This window comes from Osmia lignaria, chromosome 10 (genome assembly GCF_051020975.1).
Source record: "Osmia lignaria lignaria isolate PbOS001 chromosome 10, iyOsmLign1, whole genome shotgun sequence".
Taxonomy (NCBI): Eukaryota; Metazoa; Arthropoda; class Insecta; order Hymenoptera; family Megachilidae; genus Osmia; species Osmia lignaria.
In genome coordinates this window covers 9,201,688-9,223,235 of record NC_135041.1, presented here as the reverse complement: position 1 = coordinate 9,223,235, position 21,548 = coordinate 9,201,688, and the positions used below count along the sequence as shown (strand labels likewise).

Here is a 21,548-nt window from a genome sequence, read left to right as displayed (position 1 = left end):
TTTCCCCATTTATTTTTCATTCGAAGCGAATAACATCGACGACGATGAACAGTTTCGCGATGCCATGATTCATCAGCGAATACATTTGTATCATTTACTATCACTACCAGTCACCCTTCGAATTGCACGACGATTAAGCGCTCTTTCATATTTTTCTTATTTCTCTCTTTTTCTAGAACACAGTAACGCGAAGAAAGTTATAATGAACAATGGTTGTATTATTTTTAACCCATTAATACCCAAAGTCGCATATTCACAATATTTTGCTGTGCCATTTATTGCTACAAATTTTTCTTTTTTTTTTTATATATATATTATTTATTATTACATAATAAATACTTATTTGCCTTAACACATTCGCTGCTGGAACCAAGAAGCAATTGCTCGCTGTCTGCCGCTACGTTTAAGGGTTGAGGATGAAGCACGCGATATCGAGTGAGCAGCAGCAAATGTAGTATCATGGTTTCTAACAGAATGTATCATCTTGAAAATAATATATTTTCTACCTCTGGAAATTAATGGGTTAAAACAGCCATGGAGCGTGTGTACAGATAGAAAGAATCGATCGATTCGATAGATCAATAGATTCTTCCTCTCTGGGTTGAACAATCGGAAACGACTGTCGCGAAAAATACATGGGTCGATGATATTTAAATAGAATTGCCTGATGTACAACGTCGTGTGATTATATTATAGTATACGTTACACGGGAACAGATATCGATTAGCGAAATTCAGAGGTGTTAATCCGTTAACTGGGTCACGTTATTTTGGTCAAAAACGAATCGTCTGTGAATGTAATAAAACATTGCAATTATAAATAGAATTACGAGCAACGAAGGGTTCATTCGTTTTTCCCAGTTAACAGATCAAGAAATAGAGACTCTAGATTTGTCAGGATCGATAATTAGAGCAAAAGTTAGAGCACAGTTTACAAAGTAGCGAGGACAATCGTTTACAATCGATTCGTGAGGTAATAGGGAAACAGTGCCACGCGTATATCAATTCTTAATTCATGCTTATCCTTCTATTAAAATAAATTCGTTAGATATATACTCGTAGGAATATCTTTTCAACATAATATCACGAAAAAATGGAGTGACAGCTCGAGTTCCTATCTAAATTCGAACGAAAAGAAGTTTGAAAAAAAAAAAGGCTTCTACGTATCCTTTGGAGTTCGAAGTGTTTCTTTCACAATATCTACAATCTCTGCTCGATCAACAATTTATTGACAATCGTGTCGATTTGTGATTGGAAATTAAGTCCATTATAAACTATAATAGTTATCCTTTGGAATTTCATTTACGACGTCTACCACCTGTATCTCTAACAGCGTTTTTACGATTTCCAAATCGACAAGACGATCAATGTTTCGTTATTTTTTGCACAAGATGATAGTCGAACTTTTCGAGAACACTAACTACGATTAGAGAAATATTCGCAACGACTAGGAGAAACATCGAAAAGCCAAGTGCTCCAAAAGACAACCTTTCGTTTCCCATCTCTATTGATAGACGATCATCAAAATTATATTCACTAATCTATATTTTACACATCCGATAGCCAGCTATGTACACGTCTACATCAGCACGCGACAGAAAGTCTTTTTCTTTCGATGATTCGAATGATTGTTTCCAGGCATTCATTGCCTAGATCGCTGTTTTGAACATGCATAGTTCATGGATTTCATTCTTCATCTTTCGAGAGTTAATGATCATCGTTTGATGGTCCATCGATGGATAATCTACTTATTGTTACAATGTTACATTAAAGATCAAAGATATTTAGGAGATTATTGAAGCGTTTAGTGACAAATCTTGCGATTCGAACGAAGAGTGAATTGAAAAGGTTGCAAATATGAAACTTGAAGATTGAATATTTTCGTCTTTAGAAAATATTAAATAATAGTGCTTCAATTCACTATACGAGAATTACGCGAAGGATAGAAAACGCTGCCACCGGAATCAGTTCACAAATGCATTTTTGATCATTGAAATCAGTGTGAGGTAGACCCTAGACTGCATAATTAACTGCATTTAATTGCATTTAATGTTAAAAATTTCCAAAAAGAAATCTTGTAATATGGTAATAGCATAGTGGTGAACGATATCGGGAAGCACCTAATTACAAATTGCTAGTTAAACCGTATCGAAGTCTACGAACTAATAAAATATGTAACGTGGCGCACATAATTCCATGACACGACGTTCGCATAATTAATGCGAGGATGCTAACGAGACACGCGTTTTTCTCACGACGCGGTTCGAAACGTCGAAAGCCTCAGAGCGGAAGCGACGAAACGATCGCCCGAATTCACCTCGCAAATTGATGCGATTTGAGATAAGCGTCGCGTTAATGACATCGCGTTTCCCGGCGAAGCGGTCGCGTAATCAGAACGAACGCGATTTCACTGAATCGCGCGAATTTCCGTGCCAGGTGAACGAAAAACCTGAATATTACGTAGTATCAAGTTGTACGAACAAATTTATTATGATATTATTGTGGATCATTTTGTATACTGTTCGAAGTCTCAGGATGTAGATGAAAATCGGTGCTGTTAAAAATCGATGTTAAACACTTCGTTGTGATATTATCGTTCTTACAATTAACTAATAGCACAAATGTTGAATATACAAAGTCTGGTGAGGTTGAAAATGACCTGCTGAACACGTGGGCTAAGTTTGTTGAATATTTCACTGAAAACCTTGTATATTGCAATGACGAATATAAATAACAGTAAAAGTATAATTATTCTAGCTGTGCCTTGAGTATATTATCTGTGATGCAAAGTTAAAAATTGAAAAATTAATCGATCTTATCGTTAACCCTTCTGTTGTATAATAAAATCTCTCACAACTTAACCACCTAATATCTAAATGTACGTGTAGTATATTAATATCAATAGTAAACAGTATATTATGCATACCTAGAAAAAGGAACTCGAATCATTGTACAGCAAATTCCATCCAAGAACCTCGAACAGCATAAAAACCGCGAAGTAAATCGAGTTCACGATACCACGAAGGATCCCAAGGCGTAGGTGATTTATCAAATTTAATAAGAACAGAAAATCCACAGTAATATGATCAGCATATCAGTTTAATCACACATAGCCGTCTAATGTACAATTAGGAAGTTGCTTCGACTGCATCTTTGGTATCGTTGCACTGAACTGATTCACGGTGATTGCAGTAGAACAGCCTAAAATATTACCGTACACCTATGTACATCTACTATCGAAACTTGTATTCGATATATCGACACGACGAATCGTTAATCGGTGTTACCTCGTTTTTCACGCGAGGAACTAATCGCGTCGAGCGTTAATTCGCTCGACGACACACACCTGAACGTTTCTTTCATTTTCTCGTCGGAACTCTAATTATCTATTCGTCGCCTCCTTTTCCTTCTAGTTTCATGCTTCATCTTCTCTTGGTCCGTGAATGAGTTTCTTTTCGCGCGATAAAGCATCGCGATACCATTCGAATTGCGATCTATATCGTCTAACGTGTACAACTAACGTTTACTCGTTCTGCTGGATAATGTTTATATAAATTACTTAACTTTAACGCTATGCATATAGAGAGATATTCGTTTGTTTCGCTGGAGAACGGCGTGTTAGCGCGTAAATAAAATAAATAAATTTGTTCGTGCGAGACCAGTTGGTATAATCAGCAAAAGAGGAGAATAGATAACACGCCGAAACAGGATGTATAAGCTACCAAATAGTTGCATGTAGATTTCGATGTATGTACACCTACAGTCGGATTAATGCTTCGACGAGCTAACCTGCGGATCCTGAAATCGGATCGAACGAGCGTATCGTAGAGTATAAAACGGGGCTCCATTGTTGGCACATTTCAGATTGCATCGGCTGCAACTCTATTGTTCGTTGATGGACGAAATGCTTGTTGTTCCGAGTCGCGAGTCGTCTGCTCGAGCGAGCAACGAATTTTTAATCGATAAATACGAAAAAATACACCGAGTGATCCTATGCGAGGTTAAACGTCTAGAATTCGCACGATTTCTCCTCCTACCTTCTGTACCGTCTGTACACGAAAAATGCGCGTAATAAAATAATAACTCGATTGCATTTTGTCAGAGTATTGAAAATTTGAGCATTTCTCTTCTGAGATTTTATCTTTGACTTTGAAATTTCATTTACACGAATCACCCCGTATAATTTTCATTAAAAAAAAGGAAGAGAAACCTTATGGAAATACAATTCTATGAAAAAGCATTCGGTAAACTTTTGCTATCGTCTCTAAAACGAAGACGTTTTCTATAGAAAATCGCGAAACACGTAGTACTACGTTGTATCCGTAAGATATTGGTCAAACAAGATACGTTCTATCAATGGACAATGCAATTACGTACTACAGAGCGTCGAATAATCATTTTACTAATATTGCACTCGCGACACGTAGTACTACGTTTTCGTGGACTAACGATCAATCACGATTTCTCCCCGGCACTCTAGCAAATCCTTTCGTTCTGACTCTATCAAATCAATAGCTTCGCGTCGATACATTTTCCATCTAGTAAAATGATCTCGTTCGATCGTGTCACGTACGATAGAGCAAACGTTCGATCGACTCGTCTATTGATTTCTATCGAACAACGCGACCATTCAAGGCGTCAGTGCCATGGAGCCAGCACGTGCGACCTTTTCTAATCGGTTACACGTGTCCCCCTTCGACCATACCAACCGCCAACGAGCTTCTTTAATTTCCCTCGCTCGTATTTGCCGACACACATCGAGGAAGCATTCTACTTCGAACTATGATTTCTAAGATAGCTGCGCTATTGCGAGTATACGAAAATGCGAGGAAAGTACAGTCGCGGGCATAGATGCCTCCTTTCTATTCAGACGAATGAACGTAGCAGAGAATCACGATTTGTCCTCACGATACAAACTTCAAGCGTGAAGGAAAACATTGCTTTGATCTGAGTAAGTTAGCTCCGAAACTGAAGTGTTGGGAAGACTTGAATTAGCTCTGGATTACCTGTAAATTGCGTTCGAAACTTGGCCAAGGTCTGTGGTTAGGTCCTGAACTTGAGCATAACCCTATCCTCCCCACCACTCACGCTTCGATTATCGCTACTCTATTTATCACCCCCGCTACTTCCCCTAATCAAGAGAAGTCATCTGTACCCGCGATTGTACATATTCGATTACACACCGTGAAATCACATTGTCCTCCCGTCCTCTGTGGACCTCGTTCGCCTTCCGTTACACCTTAACACATAATCCTGCAATAGTGTATACCTATAGAACTATATACTATTGTAAACGTGATAAATATAAAGTGTGCGTATAGCCACGGTTTAATGATGGAGTGTTGTTTGGCAGTTTCTCGTGTTCCATTCGTCTGCATCTCTTCAGCTCCCCGTATCACCATGATGGATACTATCCACCTGACTCTCCTCTTTCTTCCGACATTCTTCATTAATATCGTGCTTATAACATACATACATACATACGTGCAATCTTTGGTTTCGACTATCGTGTTCGTATTCAGAATCTAGTGTACGAGGTTCTAGAGTCACGCTCTAATTTTTTTCTTCGTCGTTTTAAAGAGACGTGAATGGTGAACGGGGGCTATCAAGCGATCCCTGCTATATCTAAGTTTCGTTAACAATTAGAATCTAGTTATTAGACGATCGTTAGGCCTGCTCCATGATAGAACGGAGCTACGCGTTGTGTCAACGATACAATGGCTACTGTGACACAGCTTGAAATTCAATCGAAACAGCTGTGCTCGAAGGAAACTACCTTGGCTCGTTCTTACGTAGCAACTTGGAAATCGAATCGCGTTCTAATTTCGTGAAACATTCAAAATATACGTTAGATAGGTATTTGGTACCGTTTTCGTAGTATAACTTCGTTTTTCTAATCGCGAGGTTCGTCGAATTACCAGGCTCCACGAATACGCTAATTACACGGAGCATCCTTCGATATCTTCGTTCGTTATTTTTCTTCTTTTCTTTTTTTCTGACTATAATACGAGTGTGCGTGTGTACGCAAACGCTTAAACGTGAAATACAAAAGGAGATAAGGACTGTCAGTCTTGGGTGATGAGAACGTCGACAGAAACGATTGCGACTCGTAGATCATATCTTATTGAAAAGCGATCCACGAGTTCGAAGAGAAAATTTATTTCAGTCTCATCGGTCGTCATCGATTGATTGCACGGGATGAAAATTGAGCATTCGCGAATTCGTTAAACTCGCCTGCATCTTTGTTTTTTTGCCACGGGAATGTATATGCATGTTTCTAAATGCCATTTTTGTGCACGAAGATCTTGAATTCTTTTTTCGAAATTTTCCTTTTCTTTTTTAGTTACGTTACGTCGATGTTAGTCAGCGACGAAATGTCGTCGTGCGTTAAACCTAGAAAATATCTACATACGTGATGTCGAAGAACACTATGTTACTCGAATAATACTGTTCGCGATAGTCGCGCCTCGTACAATCGCTTAGTTTTTTAATCTCCCACGATTTGTCATTGGTGAAAGATACTCGTTGCACGAGCGCGTGAAATGTGTAAAAGATGAGCAGACGTTTGCCCTCCAGACGGGTCTTCTCGGTCTTTTTAATGCCCTCGACGTAGAAAATCACAGTGTCATCGTTTCAGGGTCGAACGCGGTTCCGGAGGTGCGTAGTTTGGCAAAGAAATACGAAATTCGCTGGTTCTTACTTACCCGAACGGTCGCCCAACTTCCTTCGGCGACACGGAAATAAGTAATCGTAAAAACGTGTAAGGCTACTAGAAAAATTCGAAAGATAAAAAAACACGGACGCCCAATCGATGTCCCCTGTGTCGTATAATTTTCACGGAGATTAATCCTGACCGAGAACCAACATCCAAGTTCGAGTCTTACTCGACACCCCAAGTCTATAGTGTCAATTTACAAAATATTCTTCCGGGTTAGTCGTACAAATTTCATGGAAATACGTTAACCATCTATCGCTGCATATTTCCAGACGTCGGTCATACGACAATTTATCCGAAAACAAAGTGTAATCGGGAGTTAAAACGATCGTCGACGACGATCGCGTATACGCGATGCGAAAAGTAGAGTCTTCAGGGGTTCCTGCAATCCAAAAAGTCCCAAATACCCGAACAAATGTCAGACAAGAACCCCAGACTCTAGAGTTCCTCGGATAGGGCGATGGGTGCTCTGGAACCGGGCTTCATGTCCTTCACGCCTATTCCGATATCGTCGATAGGTGTCGGCGCCAGTTTTAACTGGTTACCATTTATTTTGATGTCGTTCACCGAATGGGATCTACCATGGGTAACCAGAGGTTTGGCGGTTTGGTTGGTGCTGGTGTTGGAATTCGAGCTACTGACGGAATTAGTGCTAGGGCTGGTGGCGGGGTTCGAACTGGAGGTGCAGTTTGCGATGGCGCTCGATCCGGAACTCGAATTCGAGTTCATGTCATGGGCGAGACTAGGAACCACGGATTGAACGATCGGATTGGGAATGGACGACTTGGAGCGTGGTTTTAACTTTGGATTGGGACACGTCAAGTTTGCGTTCGTTACGGCCGCTGCAGGCTGATCGACCAAGTTGCCGTCCGGAGTTGAATCTGGTGAGATGGACATCTTGATGGACGCTGGAGACTTCGATAACGTTGTCAATTGGTTGGCGGACTGAGAACGAACCGTGTGACCACCTAGCTTGTCCCTTAATGCCATTTGGTAGGCCACTTCGAACGCCTGGCCTAGAGTTAGGATCACTTCCGTTGCTTGGTCCTGGAACAGGCAAACCTTCCTTCGTAGGCTTTTTGGGGTTTGATGATCAAACGAGAAGGAGTTAATGGACGATGGTGAATTCTGGATAATTTTTCAAGTAGCCACAGACAGCACATCTACCCTAATTCTAATGAAGAAGGATGGGAAGAAGAAACAGACTTACCATTGTTGGCACGCAAAAGACGTGGCAAAAATGCGTACGACTGGCGTGATCCTTGGTGATGTACGCGAAATGGGTGAGATCGTCGGCATCCTGACAGGCGCAGTGAATGTTGCGAATTTCGTGCTCGCAAATCGGCTCCTATCGATTCGCATCATCCGAAATGTACATAGGCAAATAGGATAAGCGTATTAAGGTCCAACATTAATCCTTTGGAACGTAACTCCACGTATTCCATAAACACAGGGAAATCCTGCTTTCTCTCCTTGTACCTCATTTACACCGTAGCGTGTTAATTATTTCGACGAATTAATAGATTTGGAATTAAAATAGCGATTTAGATATTTTAGAGTACAGAATTATTTGTTAAAATTCCAAATAATTTTTCGATGCGTTAGAAAGGATTAATATTGTTGAAAAGATTAGGCACATTGCGAATTCTCTTACGTTGGTCACTGTGTTGAGAAAACGAACACCGCGATAAGAAATCGCCAGGGTGATATCAGGAGTGACTCTCGGTTCACGGCACGTTTTCTTCAGCTTCTGTATAGACTTCTTGGTCGATTCGGTGCCACGCAACTCCTTCACAACAGTGGAGCCCAAATACTGTGTGATTTTAAAGCAAAAAGAACAACGCGTCCTCGTGATTAAAAGGAAAAGTAAGCGTTAAATGCTCGCTGTGAATATGTTTGAAATATTACAATGTAGAAAAGTGATGCTCGGAATGAGACGTGTTATTAGTTACACCCACGCGGTCATTATGGTAATGGGCCTTCACCTTGAGGCATTGTCAACCACTATCTGGCTGACATCACAGGACGCACTCATTATTTCAGAACGGTGTAATATTTCATACAGTACGACAGAGACAGACATCTGAATTACGGAGTACAATTACTAGGCTAATGCGACCTGTTCTTGATCGTAATTGTTTCCTCTCTAAGATTTTAAACACTGCGGTTAGACAGAATTGTTCGTTAAGAGTTGGAAGACCTGGAAAAGCTTATCAATTTTTCTACACCCAAAATCTGTAGTTTGTTATTCTATTTTTAAAAAAAGGTGGTCTATGATTACTGGTAGTAAACGCGTTAAGAATTCCCGTAAGCGTAAGTTAGGGAACACTTTCCAAAATGTCAATGAACAATAGGAAGAGGAAAGCAATTACACTTACGTTAGCAACGTATGTGACGCAGCCTGTGACTAGAGCTTTTGGCTGGTGCCTCCATTGCGTCTTGAGGGTGGATGGCACGCCGAGCAACAATTCCGACGGTGCCCTGATCTCGAGTTGTTCTGGTGCCGAGATCGCCCCATTATGCGAACTGGGTCGTTGGGGTGGCTGAGGGGCTGGCCTGTTTTTACGGTGCCTTAACGTACCCGTGGTAGTCGAATTCGTTCCGGCTATCGACGTACCGCCATTACCCTCCGTCGTTGTTTCCGGTAGTTTTTCCCGTATCTCCTCCTTCAGCTGCTGTATGTTCGTCTTCTGCGGAAACGAGATGCGACCGAGCTTGAGAATACGACCAGTGTCTTCTTCAGAAACTTTTCAACGCGTTTCGCTTTCTTCTTTTAACTTCGCGTTGCAGTTCTTTTTTTTCTCTTTTCAATTAGATCAGTGGAAACGTCAAGTTGTTGTTGTAAGTTTTTTATCAAATTTTTAGACAAATTAATTGGTGAACTCGAACCGAATTTCAATCAAGCAAACATTATCCTCCAATTAATTCAATCAACAGAATGAAAGTTTTATTCGCGAAATTGCAACCTGTTCTACTTTGTACCGTTTCCTCTGGACCATGTATTTTGCAACAAGTTCTACCGATAACGATTTAATACTCTAAACGATCCGAACATAAAGGGAGAAAAAAAAAAAATTGGTGAAGAGGAACAAGCTGCGCGGAATTTTTGCGTTCACAAAGCCAGACTCGAAAACCGAGTCGACGTTACACAACGTGCAATTACACCCGTAAAAGCGTCACGATTCAAATTGCCAGCAGCCCCGCCCCACAAAAAGGAGACTTTTTGCAATCTCTCCGGTAGAAACGCGTGATCGTTTCGCGCCGCTCCGGGAATTACGATCAAACCGGATTTAAACCACGCGAGCGTATCGCTCGCCGTTCGGATTACATCCCCGCGAATCGTTTGTTACATCTGGCTTGCCTGTATAATTTGCGTCAGTGCCATGGTCCCGGGCAGCGACGAGTCGCGGAAAAAAGTTCGCGAAAAAGGATCGTTGCTGATACATGAAGTACACGGACAGAGAAGTATCGAGTAGTGAGATACAATTAAAATTCTACTCGACGTCTATTTTATCCTCCAATCTCTTGCACCTAGAAATGTTGTTCGAAAAATAATCATAAAAATTGATCAGGCGAAGGGGTTGATCCGCAAGCGGATAGAAGGAAGGGATCGCGACGCGACTGATGAAATTCAATTAGGAGAAAAGAATGGACGTAAGGACCAGAGAAACGGAGAAGCAAAGAGAGCAATTTGGGCGTGTACGCGTCGACCGGCTGCCGTTAATCGAATTTAATTAGCTAATTAAGAGGGAGGCAGAGCCGAAAAGACGGGTGAGACAGGAGGTAACGGAGTAGCTCGTTAACGGATCCACGTATCGCGTTCGAGGCGAACGAACAAAAACTATTAACGTCCGCTCGAGCAAGCAGGCTGAAAGCGAGCAGGTTGCTCGAGTGTCGCCAGCTCGATGCGGCGCGGCGTGATACGCGGACAGGTAGCTGATGCGCGGGAGAGTGCGCCCGTTACAATAACGCCTCTCCAATTAGCCACGATATTTACATTATGACGCGATCGGCTGAAAGCCGTCGGAAGCGATCGAGCGCGAGTCGGTGTCGCAGCCACTCTCTCCAGCTCCGTTCCACCCTCTTCTGCCCAAGTGCTTGCTCCTTGTCAGACACCCTGCCTTCAACGCGATATCATCGAACCCTCCCTCTACATTTTTCGTCGCCTCCCTTAAAATCCCCTGCTTCTAGAACAGGTGACAGAATCGACGAAACAAGGAGTGTCACATGGTCCGTTCAGCGCGACGAACTTCGTTAACCCTTTCGAGTCGCTGTATCTTCATCAGATTCTTCTCGAATTTTTACATTTCATATAGCAACCGCATGAAAGACAACGTTCGAAGGAGCTTTTGAAATTTTTCGCAGACAACGGTCAATCAAGATGATTACGATTCAGGACGATACGTAGGCGTCGCGCAATAACGACTTCCACGCGACGCACGTCGAACGATTCGTATTCACCTGGAGCGAGCGATTTCACTTACCAAGGTGTTCAGATCCTTATTCAGGTCCTCCAGGTTAGGCCCGGAAGAATTTCGATTCTGCGCACGCGCACTAGATCCGCTGACCGACGCCAGGATCCTCTTACGGTGCGCTGGCTTTTGGATCTCCAACACAGCAGCTAATTCCACCTCCCACACCCGTCTCACTCGATCCATATCCGTGTACAGGTGCTTCTTGAACGTTTCCGCGTAATTCTCCAGGTGAATGATCTTCAACCATTCGTCCACCGACTGACTGTTACCGCCCGAACGTTTATCCACGCGTTTGTTCAACAAACCAGCCGCGTCCATTATCACCGCTCGCTCCTGATCGCTGCTGATCCCCATGTCTTTCAAGTCTGCCTCGTCCAGAACTCCATTCTGTGAACAAATCGGACACGATGGTTTTTCAATAAATTGCGAAGATTGATAGAAGTAGACATTCTGCTGGCACTCACTATAAAGTCGAGATCATCGAAACCGTAGTTGATGAACAGAGTCTCGTAATCAGCCAGGCCCAACGTTGACAGCCACTGACCAACGGAAGTAGAGACAATGGGGCTGCTGCTGGTGTCTGAACTCAGACCTGCGTATAAATCAAATTCGATTCTATTTCGCGACGTCTATTTTTTGTGGTTAATACAATTTAGGGTAAGAGTTCCTTTTAGCACCCTCCTCCAATTGACTCAAAAATTACCAGGCAAACTTCTCATGAGTTGTAAGTCAGAAAAACATTAATGTGGAGGCGAGGAAATTTTTTTTTTTTTGATTCCACTGATGTGATTGATTAGATGATCTCGTTGTTGTATAGAAGAGTAAGACGGTGATGATGAGAATAGCCGCAATTTTTCATGAACCAAGAATTTCCGCGCCACGTGACTCTATTATGCATAATAAGTTTGCCTGGTAATTTTGGGAGTCAATTTGAGGGGGGTGCTAAAAGGAACTTCACCCCAATTGAGAGTTGTTTAGAGGATAAAGTTTTGGAACGAGATGGAAATGTTCAATGTACCTAATCTCGTCTGGAACTCTTTCTCGAGTTCAGTGACGAACACGGATTCCCTGACGAGACCGGTGCCGAACGATGCCATGATCTCGGAGATCTTCGCCCATTCTTCTTGTTCGTCGAAGGGGCTCATTATGCTAAGGGATTTCTCGTCCCTTTCGCGGTCGCGATCCGACAGCCGGAACGGGACTTCACCGTCCTCGAGACGTTCTCCGCCTCCACCCTCGCCGCCGGATCCCATTCCGCATGCGGCTGGCCCGTAGACGTTCCGCAAGCGACGTAACGTGCGTGGCCGCTCCGCTGTCACGGATCCTTTCAACAAACCTGTTGAAAATAAATAAAAACAATTTTGAAGTGAAACGAATGGTGACGTATCGTCTGGTGACAATAGCGATTGAATTCGCAGTCACTCGTGCTTACTCCTCAACTTTTCAACACATCCTTCGACTAATTCTACATCGAAGGATCCAGGAAATGTAGCGTTCCCGAGACCCGAGCAGCTAGCAATTCCGAACGGCTTTAAACGCAAACAAGCTGAAAGGGTGTCTGGAATCAACCGGCGGATATCCATAATGGATATGCTGCACATACGAACGAATTTCACGGATACGTTGAATATTCATCACAGATTCGTCATTGTTCGATGCCTTCACGAGATTAGTTCCCAGAAGATAATCAAGACCGACTCTCGACACCGATGTCGTTCAACAATTAACGTGCTGGTGAACGTAAATTACACCGGTCGCGACCCATCGATGCGACCAATATAAATGGCGTACTACGTATAAATATTGTACGTCGACCTGGCGAGCATGATTTTGCAAATAAAAACAAGATAAAGAGAGATAGAGAAAAAAAGAGACGGAAGTACGTATGGTGGCCATGCGTTGGATATTCAAAATGCATCCGGTCGTGTACTGAACGCTGCCGCGGTAGCTGTATAACGATCGCTGGTAAATAAATTCAGGTTTCGTGTAAATAAAGAACGCGGATAAACGTTTGAGGGTCAAAGTACCATAAAAAAAAATCATTTGCGCGTGCACTTGTTGCGAACGTTACATTTACTCTGATGGAATAGAACGAACAAACAGGACCGCGTACAACGTCACGGTTGGAGGAAACGAATTTGCATCGGCAAAGACTATCGCGTAATACCTGCTTCCTGTCGCAATCAATTCGAAATATATATTGTACACTGCTAAAGAAACTGAACGATTGCTCGAAACGTTACATTAATCTGTCTCGTAACGTTGATTTTTACCTAAGGTATTTTGGAAAAAAAAATTTGATCACTAAAAGAGCGCTGTTTTAAATGGATTATTCGTAACAGATTATTCGCGATACGTCTGTACGTGGGTATTGAATATTTTCCTGAACAAAAAAAAGAGCAACGTTCCTTTCATTCAGGGTATTACAAGCAAAAAATCGAACATAGCCGACAAAACCTCGTAACGATATTAAATCTCTCAATGGGAGACGGTCGGCCACAGGCAATACCATTAAACGAAATGTGTAAACGTGGATACGACGTCGTTTGCGATACCTTTCGAGCACTTAAACGCTCGCACGGTCACGCTTCGACAGGTGCAAATAATTCCCCTATTCGTCCGGTTCTCTTCGTTCTTCGCACTTTTCACCCTGGCGGGAGCTTTCAGCCTCGTCTGAAGGGTGTTCCCGTCGTACACCAAAGACAATCGCGCGTCGTTTTCAGCGGCCGCCTCGCACAATCGACGCCTCGGAAATGGCCGTGTGGTCGCGCGTTCGCCATGGAAATTCTTTCATACGAATTTCACAAATGAGAATTCGCGTAGAAGCGGGCAACGGTCCTCGGCGAGAAAGAAGACGACGGGGTGAGACGGCTCGTCGAGGGTGAAGGGGAGAAAATGGAAGAAAAACGAAAGAAAGTAGAGAGAGAAAAAAAAGTACCACTTTAAGCAGCGGCTATGAACGCCTTTCAAAGACGCTGTGTGTATCCTCTCCGCGCAGGTACACTCGAGGAGCGTGTTGGCAAGCTTGTACGAGCGTGTACGTACGCGCGTACATCCTCGGCTCGTGAAAAGCTCATAAAAATATTAAACAGAAGAGCGAGAGGGAGGAAAGAAGGCGAAAAAGAAGACGGGCGGAAGGGTGGAGTGGTTGTTGCAAAAGAGAAAGAGAATCGAAGAGGGTAAGAGAGGGAAGAGAGGCTGGTACGCGCACGTTACAAGCAGCAAACGTACGTAATTTTAATTAAAGCTCCATGATGAAGGGCGTCGCCTGCTCGCGCGCACTCCAACCAGCAGCGTTATATTATGTAGGCAGTTATTCAAGTCATATACACAAATTACATAAATCCTCATCGTCGTCCTTTTCTCCCGTTACCATCTTCTATCTGCTTTTCCCTCTCCTACCACCTTTTCCTATGCCCTCTCTCTTCCATTTTTCATCTTTTCCTTTTTCTTTTTTTTTTAACCCTTCGTGTCTCCGTACCCGTCCATCCTACCGTTCCCTACGAAAGCTCCTCATCGTTGCCATTCTCTTCATCGTTGCACGAGCGACCGCTGGCTTTCACGGCGTAATAGTTTCCCTCACGAGGGAATCCGTTTAATCGCAGTAATTGGGAAGAGCTGCGACATTATGCGCCTTTTTCTTTCTCCTTTATTTCGTCGCCGGAGTTTGCCTGCTCCCGGCGTCACAACTGTGAGAAACTAACGTGTTTCCTTCGTGTATCTTCTTCTATTTTTTTTCCTCCGCCTTCCCCTTTGGCTTTTTCTCTTCTTTTCTTGCTACGCATTTGTTCGTTTTTCCTTCTCGTTGCTCTCGTTTGTAATGTTTTTGTGTCGCACTACTTTTGGATTGAAACTATGGCGCTCGACGGCAGCCAAGTGGAAAGAGGATTGCTATTTACGTTACTATCGGATCGCTTCTGCGTTGAACGTTTCAGCGTCGGGACGCCTCGTCTTTTAATTGATTTCAATGCGAAATACGTGGGATTTGTATAAAAGCATTTTCAAAATTTTTAAACAATAATCATGGAATTAATTGTATTATTCGGTCGGAAATGAAACAGCTTCCACGAAGAGTAGCTCACGATACAAGTAACAAACGAAACTTAAATCTGTGCTCAACGATCGTCGAGCCACAAATTAGCCAGCATTTGTCATTCAATCGTTGCTCAGCGGCTTGTTCAACTCGTTAGGCAACGGGTGCTCTTTCATGCGTGGACAATATGGGTACCGCCAATGGAATAATAATAAAAAACGATGGAAATCACGAGTTTCGAATATTATCGCGAACCGTTGGCTGAATTCGTCGCGAGTCACCAATTAAATTCAATTGATCGTAGGTGCTACTCATTCTTGGGCGAATTACCGAGAACGAGCGTGTCGTCCAATCGGTGCTCGCGATGCTCCTGCCAATTTACGGCTGATGTAATGACCCTCAATCATCGTGGAAATGGATAATTTGCTAATGACTAAGTAGGAAAAGGCACGAATTGTCTCTGCGCGAAATCACCTACTTCTCAAATGGACTGATCGAATCTATAATGTACACTTCCAAAGTATTGAATTATTCAAATTGATTCGTAATTAAGATTACTCGTTAATCAATGCGATTATGTACAAATGGCGCTGAATCGATCGATGCAAATATTTGAAACGATCAGTGGAAGTTCTTGTTACATAAGAGTCATCCTGTTCGATGTAACCGGATTCCATTAGTTTTGTAAATATTCAGATCATCTACCAAACGCAATTCTAGTGAAAATTCATTCGTTTATAACAATACAAGACAAACAAAGGTATAGTCTTCGGTTCACTAATTTCTAACAATAACTGTACAACACTGCGACGTACACGTATGTATTTGAATACGCTAATGACCCTACAGCTGACTCATAATGCCACTAATTGAACTTGATTGCAGCGCTTAACGGGTCAGAAAATAAGGTTCCATTTAGAATGTTTTCATCTGGACCGTTGAAAATGATTCAGGATAATCGAACCCCTAGTAATCAGCATTAGCAATTAATATCGCTTAGTTAAAAATCTAACGAAGACGTGGAAACTTTCGATTTTCTTTTTCAACGTGGACAGATAGCGTTTTGCGAAACAATCGTTCTCGTCGAATGAAAAGCATTTATTGTACAAAGGCATTAACGTTCCGTAAATTCACGGCCATTTACACGATAATGCGAGCAACGCGCACTTGGACCTCTCTGCGAATTGGTTGAACGCTCGCATAATTAAATACTGCCGGCATTCAAAAGCATAATCGCGAGAAATCGCTTCGACGAAGGCCACCGTCCAAGGAAACAGCAAATACGCGATTCCGCGCCGATTGCAACGGAACCTTGACCAACCTGCTTCGTCTATCACTGCTTGCATTTGTCATTTTCGTACTTGCTCGACGAAAACAATTCGTTTAGTACCTGGAATACTTCAGTGATCACGACAGACTCTTTTTCGAGACGTTAATTAGACGATATAAATATTCGCGTTAATTACAGAAATAATTTATTTAAAATTAGCAGAAAAACTTTCGCCCAGAAAAAAATACTCGATTCTAAATCATTGACCAAAGAAATATGGTTCGATGCTCGATTTCGAAAGCGAACTCTTCCCTTTTTTTCCAAGAATCCAAAATGAAACATGGCAAACGTGATCGAACGCTGATTGTTATTCATTCACACGGTCGTGAAAATCGAATTGTATATTTATCCAGATGCACGCTATATTTCGTGGCTGGATTATAACATAACACACGCGGGACAAGAGCTGTGCCGTGGCCAAACTTAGAACGGAGCCTAAAAATATCGGAATCGCGAGCCAGAAATAGCTTAGGCGGACAACACGAATTCAACGGGAAAGATGACCCCGGAGTATGTATAATGGGCATCGATTCGATCGTCGTACAGGAGAATCAATTAGTCAAGCGATTATTCGGATCGATTTGTTCGACTACTTTGAAATTATGCAGTTTCATGCAGTTCTTATCGAGATACATACACTGCCGTCCATAAGTCTCCGGGCACTGTTTAAAACAAAATACTCTTTTTAAAATTGGACCAAATGACTTGAGGTTTTTTCAGAAGCTATAAAAATTAATTTACTAAGACATATACTTTCGTGAAAAAAGATAGTGAAGGGTAATTTTTCAACTTTTTTATGCGAGTTTATTATTCAAATAAGTTATGTATATGCTGAAAATTTCATACAAAATTTCAAGTAGTCACGTTCTTAGGTGCAAGTCATTTCGTCCAATTTTAAAAAGAGTATTCTGTTTTAAAGAGTGTCCGGAGACTTATGGACGGCAGTGTACGTACACGTTTCTACGTAACTGGTGACGAATGAAATATATCTAACTTTCTTCGACGATGTTTTCTCTGAAGGAATGCGTTTCAACGAAAGAACGCAGTTCCACGAGCAAAAAAAAAGTTAATGTTACTCTCCTCGCATGAATTTAACCAATTTGCATAGAGAAAGGAGTATTCTTTTTGTACTCAACCGACCGACTATCTCTCCGATTGAAACTCACGTAAATTTGACGAGTTAGGAACGGAAAAGCGATATCTTGGCTGGTTTTCGGTGGTGACGCAACGAGAGGACGGACTATTATTGTACGCGATGCCACGCGACGAGCAACAAGTATAGAAAGCGTATCGCGGTTTTCGCCAGGCACGCGAGGAACTTTGAACACGCAGGATTCCCTTGGAGAATGCACGTGGCACTAATGCAGTCGCGCACTCGCTCGTACACGTTCGGAAACAGGACATGCAGCTCTAGGAGTAGCAGAGAAAAGTCCAACATTCCCCCCTAATGCGAACGTCTGTCATTTTTCTTCTCATTCCCGTAGCCGACCACCACCGAACAGATGTCCTTTTTCCTCGCGACAGGACACGGTGCACGCCTCTGACCTCTCTCACCTCCGTGTCCCTCCGGCAACTACGAACAATGGGGCACAGGCTGTCGCTGTTGGTCGTTACACGTTACATCGTCGGTTCGGTGACTTTTGGAAAAGCGGGCACCACGGCGCGAACACATGTGTCATTTTTGTAAAAATTTCTGCAGCTGTCGCGCGGCCCGGCCGCCTCGCTGCACTCGATTTCGCTCGCCGAAACGCGCTCGCTACCGAGATAACGCTCGCGTCAAGTGCAGCATTTAGCCAGCCGTAATTTCACCAGTGTTCCCGCATTTTATGAAATATTTCTCTCCCTTTTTTGTTTTCTATTTTTAGTTTTCGTGTACCAGCTAGAGGAATATTGTCGAGGAACCGGTGGACGTATACGATCCGTGTAATACACGTGAAAATAAAATCGACGAGCGTCAAGTGGATAGAAGTACAGTTTATCTGCAAAATTCCTGAATAATTTTGCTTGCCTTCGATTCTAAACCATGAAAATTGTATTATTTTATTTGCTCAAATTGTTACGTACGATCTAGATCTATGGTATCATTAGGTATCCTCTGTTCTTCGATCTTCTGTTCTACACTCGCTGTTACGTCAGTCAACAAAAACACGGTACGCATGAAATCTCTAATAAATAAACAGTGATAACACACGTCACTTCAGAATCGCGTAATAAACTGGAGGTTCGATATCAGATCGTCGGAGTCTAGACACTCGTGTACTCGACGCACTGCAATTTCTTTCTCGGTCTTCCCTCGACGTTTGCAGTCAGGAAAAGAGGATTGTATCGGTTTGTTGAACGCGAACGACACGCCCTGGAACGCACGAGCCGCGCGATGATCCACCTGCCTCGATCGATCCTCGTTCAACCGCGCACTGAGCCTCGATACACCTCGCTCCGATCGATCCTCCTTCGAGCACCGAACACGTGACCCACCGTTTCCTCCACCGGACAACCTGTGCGTGAGTCAACCGATGGTCTTTCGACGAATTTCCGTCGAATTTTTATTGATCGGAGATTCCCAACGAGCCTCGCGAAATGATTGCAAGTGCAACGACTTATCAGCTGTTCCAATTCAAGCGATAAGGTAATCTTTCGATCGGTACAAATGTACACTTGTACTGAATTCGTATTTTAATAGTCTTCAAAATAATGCTGATCGTGTTAACAAAGTGATCGATAGAGTTTCAATGATCAATAGCAATCGATTAGTCCCGCGATTGATCTGTTAGATCAATTCTAATAGCAAAGCCAAGTGCAGTCCAATGATCTCGAGTAAATTCTCAGCTGGTCTTACAATTAGAGTCTTCGACAAATTGTCAATCGCTTCACAACTGATTGCTCCAATATTTTTCAGCGACTTATCAACGACCTTGCGTCTTCGCATTGAAAATTCAAACTCCCGGTTCGAGTACACGTCCCGAAAAATAATCACCACTCGTATCCTTACTTCCTTTCTCCGTAACTTTCGATGGAGCTCGTAGAGGCTCGAATTCGACCCGGAGGCTCCTCCTCGTTCTCGTAACCGAACGAGATCGCGTCCAGGACTCTGGAACCGGTCTAACCGAGGTCCCCAATAAAGCAAGGTAAAGGAATCTCTCTGGTTCGGAAGATTCTTCCTCTGGTGTATCGATCTAAACGGACGAACAACCGATCGACCAGTCAACTACCGTTTGACCCGAGTGCGTTAACTTCTTATCGTCGGGTAAACGCGTAGCGGAGCTTACGCGGTCATCCGGGTAACGCGATGGACTCGTTCGTCGACGTGCCACGAGGCTGCTTAACGAGACGACTAATTCGAACGTGTTAGGTCCACGAGGAGTTAGTTGCTGCTGGTGGTGGTGGCAATGTAAGAGGAGTAGGAGGACAGATAGTGAGGAGAGGAGGAGGGAGCCGGGTCCTCGCCACCCGCACCTACCATCGGGACAATGAGACAGAAGGAGAGAGGCAAACGAGGGGAAAAGAGGAAGAGAGAAGCGTAGAAAGTCGCTCGACTCGTATAGTGGCAGGCCAGCATGTTGGGAGCAGGGAAAGATGACCCCAGAGATGGGACTAGCTAGCTGGGACCCCAGACCGAATTACACTGGCTTCTTCGTTGCTGAAGAGAGAAATGAATGTCTCGTTTCGTCATCAACGAATTGATTGTTTTTTTTTTTTCTTCCGACGTTTGAGGAGACCTAGTTTTCTGGCTAATTGTAAGAGGCGCCTAAGAGTTCGGGTGACCAAGATTTAGATCCGATCCACTCGTGGTCCATTTTCGATTAGATCAAATGTTACACTTACATTTGGGTATACTTATAAATGGGTGCACTTACATTTTATAAATTTTAAATAATATGGAAGTTTTAGGTTGAAAACCTCGAGTGTTTAAGATAATTCTTAGAGGAAGAGGCATGTCCTCCAGGTTTCGAAGCCACTGAAGTTTCAGGTACCTGGAAACACGCAGACGAGCCTGAGGAAGAATTGAATGGCAGAGGAACGGACAATGAATCCACACTCACGTGGATCGCGCTTGCATATGGTGAAGGTCCGTTCTTGCTGACCAGACACGGCCATTGTGATGTTAATGAGCAGAAGACACGTTTCCCTGAAACTTGCGTTTTGTTCACGAATTGCGTGCCCAGTGAAACCTTGCACAGAAACGGCTCCAAGTTGACGTAAAAATTATCACCCAGCTGAAGAAAATTAATTCTAATGCTCTCCTTGGATCTAAATTATAAAGATTTATATTTCAAAGCTTCCGATTATATCGACTCAATGGTTTCGTAACGAACGGGTGTCATTCTTGCAAATCGAACCGAATTATTGCCATTTCGATCGCTGAATAGGTCGCCGCGATATCGCGCGATGCCGGACGGTGCAGTAAACAGATCTTACAGAGAGCATGACTCGTCGTACACGTCAGTGTCGTTGCGAAGCCGTCGGCAAGTTCGTTAGTCTGGCATTCTGGGAAACTTCTTAGAGGTCATGACTAATCCATTCTGCAACGGAGGAAACGGTACGTGATCCATTAAAATGCAACCCGCGCGCGGCTGAACACGACGAAAGCTCCGTTGCTTCCGTTCAAGATCAGTAGACGCGAGTGAACAACCACGGGTAATTACGGCTAATAAAAAAAAGAAATAAACGAGCGCGAAACTGAGAAACCATCGTCGTGTTTCGTTTCAGTTTAATTCTTTCACCATTTCACAACCAGATTCGAGCGTAATCGCTGCGTCTCAGGCGTTGATGTCTCTGGAGGAAACGATCCTCCGACTTGGAATATTTTTTTCTTTTTTATCGGGTCACCAGTGACAAACGCGTTAAATCATCATCTCTAAAAGTTACGTATCACAGTGTGGATGTTCCACTTTTGACGATGTAAAAACAGTTCTTACTTCGGCAAGTGAATTCAAAGAACACGCACTGCTTCGTTTATTTGCAAAATCGAGACGAGATTAATGGAACGGAACAAACG

The 21,548-nt window shown here is 43.0% G+C and overlaps 1 protein-coding gene across 7 annotated transcripts in view; it reads right to left on the bottom strand.

Moving 5' to 3' along the window:
* Positions 1 to 288: 288 nt before the first annotated feature.
* LOC117610792 (ankyrin repeat and SAM domain-containing protein 1A) overlaps positions 289 to 21,548 on the bottom strand; it is a 49,697-nt gene continuing 28,437 nt past the window's right edge. For all 7 annotated transcript variants that reach the window (XM_034338611.2, XM_034338620.2, XM_034338601.2 and 4 more), the window contains 7 exons: positions 12,208 to 12,525; positions 11,654 to 11,781; positions 11,199 to 11,576; positions 9,093 to 9,404; positions 8,369 to 8,527; positions 7,925 to 8,062; positions 289 to 7,761 (listed from right to left, as the gene is read on the bottom strand). In XM_034338611.2, coding sequence (XP_034194502.1) covers positions 7,153 to 7,761; positions 7,925 to 8,062; positions 8,369 to 8,527; positions 9,093 to 9,404; positions 11,199 to 11,576; positions 11,654 to 11,781; positions 12,208 to 12,525 — 2,042 coding nt within the window. In that variant the 3' untranslated portion in view covers positions 289 to 7,152. The remainder of the gene's footprint in view (positions 7,762 to 7,924; positions 8,063 to 8,368; positions 8,528 to 9,092; positions 9,405 to 11,198; positions 11,577 to 11,653; positions 11,782 to 12,207; positions 12,526 to 21,548) is intronic.